Source organism: Hibiscus syriacus, unplaced genomic scaffold, assembly GCF_006381635.1.
Source record: "Hibiscus syriacus cultivar Baekdansim isolate YM2019G1 unplaced genomic scaffold, ASM638163v2 tig00112632_pilon, whole genome shotgun sequence".
In the NCBI taxonomy this organism is placed as follows: domain Eukaryota; kingdom Viridiplantae; phylum Streptophyta; class Magnoliopsida; order Malvales; family Malvaceae; genus Hibiscus; species Hibiscus syriacus.
In genome coordinates, this window is record NW_024063371.1 from 76,639 (window position 1) to 88,847 (window position 12,209).

Below are 12,209 nucleotides of genomic sequence, written 5' to 3' on the forward strand. Positions count from 1 at the left end.
CGCCTCATGGGATGCACCTTCCGAGATTGTTAGAAAATTTCGGTAAGACGCTACCTTGGGGATGCGCCTTTCAGGGGTATTATCAGTATCAGGTGATTTTCAGCTAAAGCACTTCTCACCAAATCACGCTTTACTCTTCGATCATCCTAAAATGCGTTTCACCGAACACACTTTCTTCTCTCAGGTATTAGATCGAGTAATATTTGAAAAACGTTAATTGTGAATTTTTTTTTGGGTAAAAAAGCTATTCTTTCTAATTTTAATTTTTTGAAAAGAAAAATTTGTGTGTCAATATTATACAGATGAGAGAGAATATATACTGAAAAAGAAGAAAACCCAAAGAAAGATAAAGATGACATAATAACTTAAAGTTAACGAGCATATAAGCTTCTCTATCTATGATTTCTTTCAGACTTTGTTGTTTTCCTCTGTAAAAAAGCTTCCATTTGCTGATTCGTTTCACTGTCTGTTTCCAGGCTCTTTTCTTTCTTTTAGATTATAGTAAACTAAACCGATTTAGGAATATAGTTACCCAAAGAGGAGGAGGAGAAAGAAGAAGAAAGGGGAATAAATGAGAGCCGGATTAAGCACGATCCAACAGACCCTGATGCCGGAGGCGGCCAGCGTGTTGAACCATTCGATAGCTGAAGCGAGCCGTCGGAATCACGGCCAAACGACGCCGCTCCATGTGGCAGCAACGCTCCTTGCATCTCCTTCCGGATTCCTTCGCCAAGCATGTATCAAATCCCACCCCAATTCTTCTCATCCGTTGCAGTGTCGAGCCTTGGAGCTTTGCTTCAGCGTTGCGTTGGAGCATCTCCCCACAGCCCAAAACACCGGTAGTGGCGGCAGCCCGGGGCTCGACCCTCCAATTTCCAATGCTTTAATGGCTGCTCTTAAACGTGCTCAAGCCCATCAACGCCGTGGATGTCCCGAGCAACAACAACAGCCGCTTTTGGCTGTTAAGGTGGAATTGGAACAATTAATAATATCGATTCTTGATGATCCAAGTGTTAGTAGAGTCATGCGTGAGGCCAGTTTTTCGAGTCCAGCTGTTAAAGCAACCATTGAACAATCACTCAGCTCAACGACTCCAAACTCAGTCAACACTGCTGGTCCAATCGGATTGGGATTCAGAACCGTCATGGCTCCTGCTTCCACAGTAGCCGCGCCCCCATCCAATCGGAACTTGTATTTGAATCCGAGATTACAGCAAGGGGCAGCCGGCCAGCAAAGAAGTGAGGAAGTTAAGCGGGTAATAGATATTCTGACGAGGAGTAAGAAGATGAACCCGGTTTTGGTCGGTGATTCGGAACCGGAATTGATTGTCAAGGAGATTTTGAGAAAGATTGAGAGTAAGGAAATCGATGGGGTTTTGAGAAACGTTGAGGTGGTTAGTCTGCAGAAAGATTTCACATTAGATAAAACCCAAATGGTTTCAAAAATCAAGGAATTGGGCACTAAAGTTGGAGCAATGATTGGAAACTTGGATTGTGGAGGGGTGATTCTTGATTTGGGTGACTTGAAGTGGTTAGTAGAGATTCATCAGGCCGTGGGTCGTGTCGGTGGGGTTCAACAGCAGCAGCAGACGGTACCGGAAGCCGGGCGCGCTGCAGTGGTTGAGATGGGGAAGCTGTTGGGGAGATTTGGAGAAGGGAGTGCCAGAGTTTGGCTGATCGGAACTGCTACTTGTGAAACTTATTTGAGATGTCAAGTTTATCATCCTTCAATGGAGAATGACTGGGGTTTACAGGCTGTTCCGATCGCTGCCAGAGCTCCGTCGCCGGGAATGTTCTCTAGGTGCTTACTTTAACAACTTGCAAGCTTTTTTTATGTTTTGTTTATTTTTAGCATTGGTTTTTTAATGTTGAAAAGCTTAAATTCGATCAGATGATGCTGGGAAAAAGTTAAGGTTCAAAGTTTTGGAATTCAATTCAAGTTGAATATAGAATATTAGTGGGTATCAGGAAATTTCTGTTTATAGAATCCATGGTTATTGTGCTACTAATGGATTTTATTCTTGGGAAAAGGTTGATTCTGATCTGAACTTTTAACATTTTTCTCCCTGTCAGCTTTGGGCTTTGGTTAATGCAAAAGGGTTCCTTCAAGTCGATAAGAGGCATTTACATTCATGTTTCCGTTTGTCTTTGTCTTGCTCGCTCTTATTTGGTTTCTATCCAAATTTTGAACTCAGATGCCGCAATTTGAACTGTGGATTTTGGACTCTTTTTCTGGTTTCCATCGATTTTGTAGCTGGTGGGTATGGTTGATTAACTTGTAATATGCTTCTTATCTTCTAGGCTTGGGAGCAATGGGATACATGGCTGCTCCGTTGAGTCCCTTTCTTCATTGAAGGCGTTTGCAACTACAACTGCTCAAACTAGGCAACCCTCTGAAAATTTTGACCCTGCTCGGAAAACCGGTTGTTGCCCGCAGTGTATGCAGAACTATAAACAAGATCTCGCCAAACTTGTAGCAGCCAAGGAGTTTGAGCAACGTTCATCAGACATTAGGTCAGAGTCAACTCGGCCAGCATTGCCGCAGTGGTTGCAGAATGCCCAGGCTCACGATAGTGATGTCAAAACAGTAGATGAGATGCAGGTAACAAGTCTTATTAATTCTTTTTATGTGTGTGTGGTCGGTGTTGAATATCTGCACTGGCAAATCATTTTCGCCTTCCATCTAAGCTTCAGTGTTACAATGGTTTGTTATATACAGACTAAGGATCAAGACATGATCTGGACTCAGAAGACTCAAGAATTGCAAAAGAAGTGGAACGACACATGCTTGCAACTCCATCCAAATTTCCATCAGCCCAGTCTAGGCCATGAGAGATTCGCTCCTGCTGCTCTCCCAATGATGAGCTTGTACAATTCAAGTCTGCTAGGACGCCAAACTTTCCAACCCAAATTACCATTAAACAAAAACATTGGGGAGACACTGCAACTGAACCCACAATTAGTAGCTAGCCAACCAATGGAGCGGACAAGTAGCCCACCTGGAAGCCCTGTAAAGACGGACCTTGTTCTTGGACGACCAAAGGTCACTGAGACCACACCTGAAAGAACTGATAAAAAGCGTCTGCAGGACCTTTTAGGCCTTATATCTTCTGAACCAGTGAACAAGTTGCAAGATTTGCAAAGCAACAAGCTGTTGAACACGTTAGATGTTGAGTCATTCAAGAAACTCCTTAAGGGTCTAGTAGATCAGGTGTGGTGGCAGCGGGATGCAGCATCTTCAGTGGTCACAACAGTGACGCAGTGTAGATTAGGCAATGGAAAACGGCGGGGTACTGGTTCAAAGGGTGACATTTGGCTCTTGTTTGCTGGCCCTGACAGGGTAGGCAAGAAGAAGATGGCATTGGCCCTCTCAGATCAAGTATGTGGGGCTCATCCATTTGTGATAAGTCTTGGTTCAAGACTTGATGACGGGGAATCTGATGTGAGTTTCCGTGGTAAAACTGTGGTTGATAAAATAGCGGAGGCAGTTAGGAGAAACCCTTTCTCTGTAGTAGTTCTTGATGATATTGATGAAGCAGATATGCTAGTTAGAGGCAGCATAAAACGAGCAATTGAGAGAGGTCGAATTGCCGATTCTCATGGTCGTGAGATCAGTGTAGGAAATGTCATTTTTATCCTCACTTCTAGTCGGATGCCGGGTAATCTTAATTTCACATCAAACGGCATTTCCCTGGATGAACAGAAGCTTACCACTTTAGCAAGCGGAGGTTGGCAATTAAGGTTATCCGTTTGTGAGAAAACTGCAAAGCGCCGAGCCAGTTGGCTGCATGAGGAGGACAGGGCAACAAAGCCGAGGACGGATTGTGGTTCTCTATCGTTTGATCTTAATGAGGCTGCCGATGTGGAGGAGGAAAAAGCAGCAGATGGATCACACAATTCCAGTGATCTCACGGTCAATCATGAAGAAGATCATGGCCTGACAAACAGGCTGTTATCCAACTCAACATCATCATCAGCATCTCATGAGTTGCTAAATTTCGTGGACGAGGCCATCATCTTTAAACCCGTCGATTTCGGTCCCATTAGACGAGATATATCCAACTTGGTAATTAAAAAGTTTTGCAGCATTATCGGCGGCAGGTTTACGATCGAGATCGTAAATGAAGCTCTGGAAAAAATCACAAGTGGGATATGCATAGGCCGAACCGGATTAGAAGAATGGACAGAGAAAGCATTGGTTCCAAGCTTACGACAGCTCAAAACACAAATCCCCACGTCGGAGGAGTCTCTAGTCGTTCGACTTGAACTCGATTCCGAGTCCTGTAATCGAAGCCATGGAGATTTGCTTCCCGGCAGTGTGAAGGTAGTTGTCGATGATGGGGTCCGGTAGTGAGGAAATATGGTATGGAATAAAAATATATCTATACTCGGAAAAGAAAGGGGTAGAGTTGATATTTCGGGATTTGTGTTGGATAGAGATGTAAATATGCTCAACTGGTTTTTTACGGTTGAGTGGTAAAGAGTTGATTAGCAGAGGAGGGCGATGGAGATGTTGATAGATTAACGATATCCTTCATTTTAGTTAAATTACACAATCTCTCCCCCCACCTTTTTATTATTATTATTTGATTTTTTATTTTATTATGGATACGTATTAACTCCGTGAGGACCATTTTGGAAATCGTAAATAAGTTTCTGTATCAGTTTTGTAAACATAAATAAAATATAATTTTTACGTATTTCTAACATTTATGTACTGTTTTCTTCTATTAGATCCAAATTTAAATTTTTACGTATTTCATATTTCTTCTATTAGATCCTAACAGAGATGGATCGAAGGACGGGTGGGGGCGGTTACTCCCTTAAAAATTTAAAATTATCATAAATTTTAGATTTTTTATGTATTTTTTATTAGAAATATGTTTTCGTCCCTTTTTAAATTTTAATTTCTCTCCTTAAATTTAAATTTACCCTTAACATAAAATCTTGTCTACGTCTGTAGATCCAAACAATGATGTTATCTTACAAAGCGGTAATAAGATGGGAAAACTTGACATAAATTAGTCTTCCCTTTATGGTAAATTATAAATTTGATGACTGAATTTTAATATTTTTTTTATTTCACTCACCGTATTTAAATTATTTTAATTTTATCACTGAACTTAATACGTTGAATTTTTTGGTCACTCGACCTTTAAATAATAGTTTGAAAATGTGCAGTTATATACAGTGACATAATATAAGCATGGCTATTGAGGGTCATGGCCCTCCAAAATTTAAAAAATCATAGTTTAGACCTTTTAAATTTTCAAAAAAAATTAATTTTATGCCCCTAAAATTTTTTAAAAATAAGGTTTAACTTTAAAATTTTTGAATGTTCTCAATTAAATCCCCTCCCATAATTTTAAAAAATTCTTCTTCAGCCTCTCAAAATTTCAAAAATTTTAGTTAGACATTAATATTTTTTGGAAAAAACATAAACCAAACCCTTCAAATTTTTTTGAAAATTTTAATTTAAACTTCTAATTTTTTCAAAGTTTTACGTCTACCCACAATCTCTATCAGCAAGTTCTGCCACTGGTTATATAGATGCAAAAAAATTATTTTTGTGAAAATTTTATTTTTTTAAAACGACGTCATTTTTAACGTTGTTAACTATTTACCGATAGAGTGATTATAATAGGAGAGAGAAAGTAAAGTTTAATGACGAAAAATTCAATGTATTAAGTTCCGTAAATAAATTGAAAACTTTTAAAGTTCAATGAGAAAAATATGAGTGATAGTAACGTTTAATAATGAAATTTGTAGTTTACCCTAATTGTATTTATCTTTCGACCGCCGCGTGCATTGTAAATAGCGAAACTAAAACCTCCGCGCACTGATCCTCAACCTCACATCTTTCCTTTCTTTTGTAGCCTCAAATATTAGATAAAATAAAATAATATTGCCTTTTAGTTTAAAATAAATTAATTATTCCGACTTTGAAATATTGTCTTTTAGGTTAATAAAAAACAGACAAAAACGAGGAACGCTGGGGTTTCTTCTCCAACATGCATACTTTACACCTTTATATGTCGGCCTTTTTAGCAATGAAAAAGAAAAAGAAACCCAACTACTCCACGTTGATCTTTTTAACTTACAAATTCAATCCCTAAGCTTATTTTATCTAATAATTAGACGAGACTTTCAAAAGCTTTATATGTTAATCATCTTTAATTAACTTTTTAGTATTGCTTTGTCCCACATAGGGATGATAATTGACCTGAAAATATATATCATTCACCCAACTTCGACCCGACGACCTGATCTTTTAGAATATAAATTCGACTCGATTCCGAATTTTTCTTAAAATAAATTCGACCTTATTTGATCGGATCGAAACCCGTCAGATTCGGGTTAAATTATCCTCCCTAGTCTCACAAGCTAATAAAACAAACCATGCATGTAAAATTCATATGTAAAATTATACAAAATAGAAGTTTACATATAAAATTTGATGTTTCATTGAATTTTATATACAATTTTAAAATGGGTAAAGTACACAAATAGTCCTTTGACTATAAGACACTACTTTGATTTGTCCATTGACTATTGAAAGTTATAAAATAGTCGTTCAACTATTTATTATGTTCCAAACCGTCATTTTCTGCTAAAAATTTAACGATCGTCTGAGCTGAACATTAATATGTTGACTAAGATAAGGTAGTTATTTGAGATTATGAGATCATATTTATCATATCTCAATCAGTAGGTCATCATACAACTCAGACCACTGTCAAAATTTTAACGAAAAATGACGAGTTTAGAACATAATGAATAGTCAGGTGATCATTTTATAACTTTCAATAGTCGAATGACACAACAAAATAATTTCCTATAGTCAGGGGACAATTTTGTAACTTTTAATAGTTAAGGGACTTAATAAAGTATTATCATATAGTTGGGGGATCATTTGTATATTTTACCCTTTTGTAATTTACTCTCTTGTTATTGATGGGGATTAAAATATAATATGTTATAGAAAGGAAATAACTAATATTAATAAAAAAATATCTAAGTAATATTTTGTACGTAAAAATGAAAAGTAGAGAACGATGTAGCATTTTTTCTCTCTCCATTGGTTCAACACGTTTTTATGTAATTCAAAACAGCTAATGGCATCTCATATATTTTGGGTTAAGTACATGAATGGTCCCCCGACTTTAGAGTATAGCTTTATCAAGTCTCATATGATTTTTTTTATTGAGTTAAGGTGATTATAAGTAGTATATGTTCTAAATACTCTAAATCTATAAATACTCAATCACCTTATTGCAGTCGTTGGTGCTCGAATCCACGATCCTCTGATGCTCGAACCTATGAACTCTAAAAACAACAACTCATATTTGTCAAAAATAATGAAAAATGTGAAATCTTTTTAAGTTACAATCACTAATGACGATGGAATGAGAAAAGTGGTCAATAAGAGGAAACAGTGACACGCACTTGTAGAATGATACAAATCCACTAACCCTAGTCTGGAACTTATTCGGGGTCCAACCTTTTGATTGGTCCACAATTTGGTCCATCTTTTTCATACTTTCTGGTACACTTTTTTTAATAGAACAAGTAAGAAAACTGCTATAGAGCATGCATTGCTGACTTTATGCTTTCACCGACGACTTTCCTGATGCATGATGTGTTTGTAAAGAATGAACTTTTGCGTTACGCATGCGAATTTGCTTTGACTTTGCTATTTTTGTTACAATCAAATCTCTTAATTTCCAAGTAGGCCAACAGTAAATAATGGGAAGATGCATGAATATAATACTGTATTTTCTGTATCTCCCCCAATATATATAGTAAGTATATTTGATCCATTAAGTGGCTTTATTGACGTTTTCATCTAGAAATCTCGAGTTCAAACAGTTGCGTATCTAAGATATATATGTATTCTTAATGATTAAGAAAGATTATGAAAATATATTACTTTATAATCGTTTTAAGTTATTCGAAAAAAATAAACATCTAAAAAATATTAATTTTAATATTACTTGTGTTGCATGCACCGGCATATGCTATTGTCAGGAATAGATCAAGGGGGTGTTGGGTGTAATCGTACTTCTTAAAATTTTCAATTTTTTTTATATTTTTTATTTATTATCCGATTTTACATTTCCTAAAATTTTATAACACTATACCATTTAAAATTTTTAATATAATTATTTAAGTTCGTACGTACATACATTTTTATGTCCATGCATAATTTATTTTTAGGGTTTAGAATACATAAACTATGCTTACCTGTTCCCTCTGTTTAATTATTTAAACCTTGCTCTTACCTTTTCTTCAACATATTAAATAAATAAAGAGGGGTTGGGGGCATTGACTATCACGAACTAAGGCATTTTGGGGCATCCCAGCCCTATTGGAGTCCGATGGGACAAATATTAAGATTCAAATATTAAATTTAAATAAACTCATCAATGGATATTAGTATTAAAAAGAGTATTATTTTTTAAAAGTTTAAAATTTGAATAATTGTATTTGTAAAGTGTATTATTAATAGATTAAAAAAATAACGAATATATATTGAATTGTAATCACCTCAAACTATTAAAAATATTAAATTTAGGGATGACAAGTACAATTTCGTGGATTTCACACCCCATCCGTTCCAATTGGGGTGGTGATGGGTATAAGTTTAGTGAGTAGTGGGTGGATGTGGATGTAAAAAGTCATACCGGCCTTGGGTAATGGGTTTGAGACATTACCCGTCTCGCATTCGTCTGCCCCACATCCGCCTGCCCACTAACTATTCACCATATAAATTTAGGACCATTATGAATATATGTATAATTTCAGAGATTGTTGTATAAATCTTAGGATTTATAGGACATGACTTATAATTTAACCAAATATTAGGGTATAAGTATTTATAGGACATGACTTATAATTTTTGCAGCATTATCGGCGGCAGGTTTACGATCGAGATCGTAAATGAAGCTCTGGAAAAAATCACAAGTGGGATATGCATAGGCCGAACCGGATTAGAAGAATGGACAGAGAAAGCATTGGTTCCAAGCTTACGACAGCTCAAAACACAAATCCCCACGTCGGAGGAGTCTCTAGTCGTTCGACTTGAACTCGATTCCGAGTCCTGTAATCGAAGCCATGGAGATTGGCTTCCCGGCAGTGTGAAGGTAGTTGTCGATGATGGGGTCCGGTAGTGAGGAAATATGGTATGGAATAAAAATATATCTATACTCGGAAAAGAAAGGGGTAGAGTTGATATTTCGGGATTTGTGTTGGATAGAGATGTAAATATGCTCAACTGGTTTTTTACGGTTGAGTGGTAAAGAGTTGATTAGCAGAGGAGGGCGATGGAGATGTTGATAGATTAACGATATCCTTCATTTTAGTTAAATTACACAATCTCTCCCCCCACCTTTTTATTATTATTATTTGATTTTTTATTTTATTATGGATACGTATTAACTCCGTGAGGACCATTTTGGAAATCGTATATAAGTTTCTGTATCAGTTTTGTAAACATAAATAAAATATAATTTTTACGTATTTCTAATATTTATGTACTGTTTTCTTCTATTAGATCCAAATTTAAATTTTTACGTATTTCATATTTCTTCTATTAGATCCTAACAGAGATGGATCGAAGGACGGGTGGGGGCGGTTACTCCCTTAAAAATTTAAAATTATCATAAATTTTAGATTTTTTATGTATTTTTTATTAGAAATATGTTTTCGTCCCTTTTTAAATTTTAATTTCTCTCCTTAAATTTAAATTTACCCTTAACATAAAATCTTATCTACGTCTGTAGATCCAAACAATGATGTTATCTTACAAAGCGGTAATAAGATGGGAAAACTTGACATAAATTAGTCTTCCCTTTATGGTAAATTATAAATTTGATGACTGAATTTTAATATTTTTTTTATTTCACTCACCGTATTTTAAATTATTTTAATTTTATCACTGAATTTAATACGTTGAATTTTTTGGTCACTCGACCTTTAAATAATAGTTTGAAAATGTGCAGTTATATACAGTGGCATAATATAAGCATGGCTATTGAGGGTCATGGCCCTCCAAAATTTAAAAAATCATAGTTTAGACCTTTTAAATTTTTAGGAAAAATTAATTTTATGCCCCTAAAATTTTTAAAAAATAAGGTTTAACTTTAAAATTTTTGAATGTTCTCAATTAAATCCCCATAATTTTAAAAAATTCTTCTTCAGCCTCTCAAAATTTCAAAAATTTTAGTTAGACATTAATATTTTTGGGAAAAAACATAAACCAAACCCTTCAAATTTTTTTGAAAATTTTAATTTAAACTTCTAATTTTTTCAAAGTTTTACGTCTACCCACAATCTCTATCAGCAAGTTATGCCACTGGTTATATAGATGCAAAAAAAATTATTTTTGTGAAAATTTTATTTTTTTAAAACGACGTCATTTTTAACGTTGTTAACTATTTACCGATAGAGTGATTATAATAGGAGAGAGAAAGTAAAGTTCAAGGACGAAAAATTCAATGTATTAAGTTCCGTAAATAAATTGAAAACTTTTAAAGTTCAATGAGAAAAATATGAGTGATAGTAACGTTTAATAATGAAATTTGTAGTTTACCCTAATTGTATTTATCTTTCGACCGCCGCGTGCATTGGAAATAGCGAAACTGAAACCTCCGCGCACTGATCCTCAACCTCACATCTTTCCTTTCTTTTGTAGCCTCAAATATTAGATAAAATAAAATAATATTGCCTTTTAGTTTAAAATAAATTAATTATTCCGACTTTGAAATATTGTCTTTTAGGTTAATAAAAAACAGACAAAAACGAGGAACGCTGGGGTTTCTTCTCCAACATGCATACTTTACACCTTTATATGTCGGCCTTTTTAGCAATGAAAAAGAAAAAGAAACCCAACTACTCCACGTTCATCTTCTTAACTTACAAATTCAATCCCTAAGCTTATTTTATCTAATAATTAGACGAGACTTTCAAAAGCTTTATATGTTTAATCATCTTTAATTAACTTTTTAGCACTGCTTTGTCCCACATAGGGATGATAATTGACCTGAAAATATATATCATTCACCCGACTTCGACCCGACGACCCGATCTTTTAGAATATAAATTCGACTCGATTCTGAATTTTTCATAAAATAAATTCGACCTTATTTGATCGGATCGAAACCAGTCAGATTCGGGTTAAATTATCCTCCCCTAGTCTCACAAGCTAATAAAACAAACCATGTGTTGACGAAAACGGGTAAAGAAAACGAAAGAACACGAGAATTTTACGAGGTTCGGCAATGTGCTTACGTCCTCGGTGCCTAGGCGGCGCTAGAATTTTATTCAATGATATTTTAGGTCTAGGTTACATCTCTATTTATAATAGAAAACCCTAGTACATAATTACAAAATCAACCATGTACCGTACCGCGGGGGCTACGCCCCCGCACCCCCAACCCACATAATTTGTAACCCCATAACGAGACTTTCTTTGTAAGGACAGTTGATGTTCACTCACTCCGCTCCATCTCCTGTCCTCTTTACTGGTATATTTATGAGCCATACCTAACAAATCTCCACCTTGGCGAATATCCTGCCCCTTGGAAACTTCAATGTAGGTTGGGTTACCTTGCTTCTTTAACAACTCGAAACATTCAACAAGTCCAAGCAATGCTTGAACTTGTCTGTCGTAACTGGCTTGGTGAACATATCAACGGCATTCTCATCAGTATGTACCTTCTGAAACAAAACCTCTCCAGATGCAACCAACTCTCTGATCTTGTGGAACCTTATATCAATATGTTTAGTTCTAGCACGATACACCTGATTCTTAGCCAAGTGAATAGCACTTTGATTATCACAAAGCAACTGAACTCCACATTGTTGAACACCCAACTCCTTCACTAAACCAGTAAGCCATAAAGCTTCTTTTGCAGCTTCAACCGCTGCCATGTATTCAGCTTCAGTTGTAGATAGTGCCACGACAGATTGAACAGTAGACTTCCAGCAAATAGGCCCTCCACCAAGAGTAAACACATACCCTGTCGTAGATCTTCTATTATCCAAGTCACCTGTAAAATCTGAATCCACATATCCTACAACCAAAGGATTATCCCGCTGACTCCCAAAAACAATTCCATGTCCCACAGTACCCTTTAAGTACCGAAAGATCCACTTGACTGCATCCCAATGTTGCTTACCAGGTTTAGACATGTACTTACAAACTTGACT

At 35.9% G+C, this 12,209-nt stretch overlaps 1 protein-coding gene across 2 annotated transcripts; it reads left to right on the forward strand.

Annotated features, from left to right (window-relative positions):
- Positions 1-344: 344 nt before the first annotated feature.
- Positions 345-4,547, forward strand: LOC120182163 (protein SUPPRESSOR OF MAX2 1-like). Of its 2 annotated transcripts, XM_039187157.1 has the most exons (5): positions 345-386; positions 521-1,800; positions 2,301-2,601; positions 2,719-4,341; positions 4,402-4,547. In XM_039187157.1, the coding sequence occupies exons 2-5, from the start codon at positions 572-574 to the stop codon at positions 4,477-4,479; spliced, it is 3,231 nt and encodes a 1,076-aa protein (XP_039043088.1). In that variant the 5' UTR covers positions 345-386; positions 521-571; the 3' UTR covers positions 4,480-4,547. The 2 variants fall into 2 exon arrangements, with proteins under 2 accessions (XP_039043088.1, XP_039043087.1); XM_039187156.1 differs by lacking the exon at positions 345-386 and having other exon boundaries at positions 464-1,800.
- Positions 4,548-12,209: the final 7,662 nt, after the last annotated feature.

Excerpts from the sequence above, each read along its gene's own strand:
- LOC120182163 (XM_039187157.1), top strand. The coding sequence starts at position 572 with ATGAGAGCCGGATTAAGCACGATCCAACAGACCCTGATGCCGGAGGCG. Across the intron at positions 2,602-2,718 it reads AAACAGTAGATGAGATGCAG|ACTAAGGATCAAGACATGAT; the intron begins GTAACAAGTCTT and ends TGTTATATACAG. Across the intron at positions 4,342-4,401 it reads AGGTAGTTGTCGATGATGGG|GGTAGAGTTGATATTTCGGG; the intron begins GTCCGGTAGTGA and ends GGAAAAGAAAGG.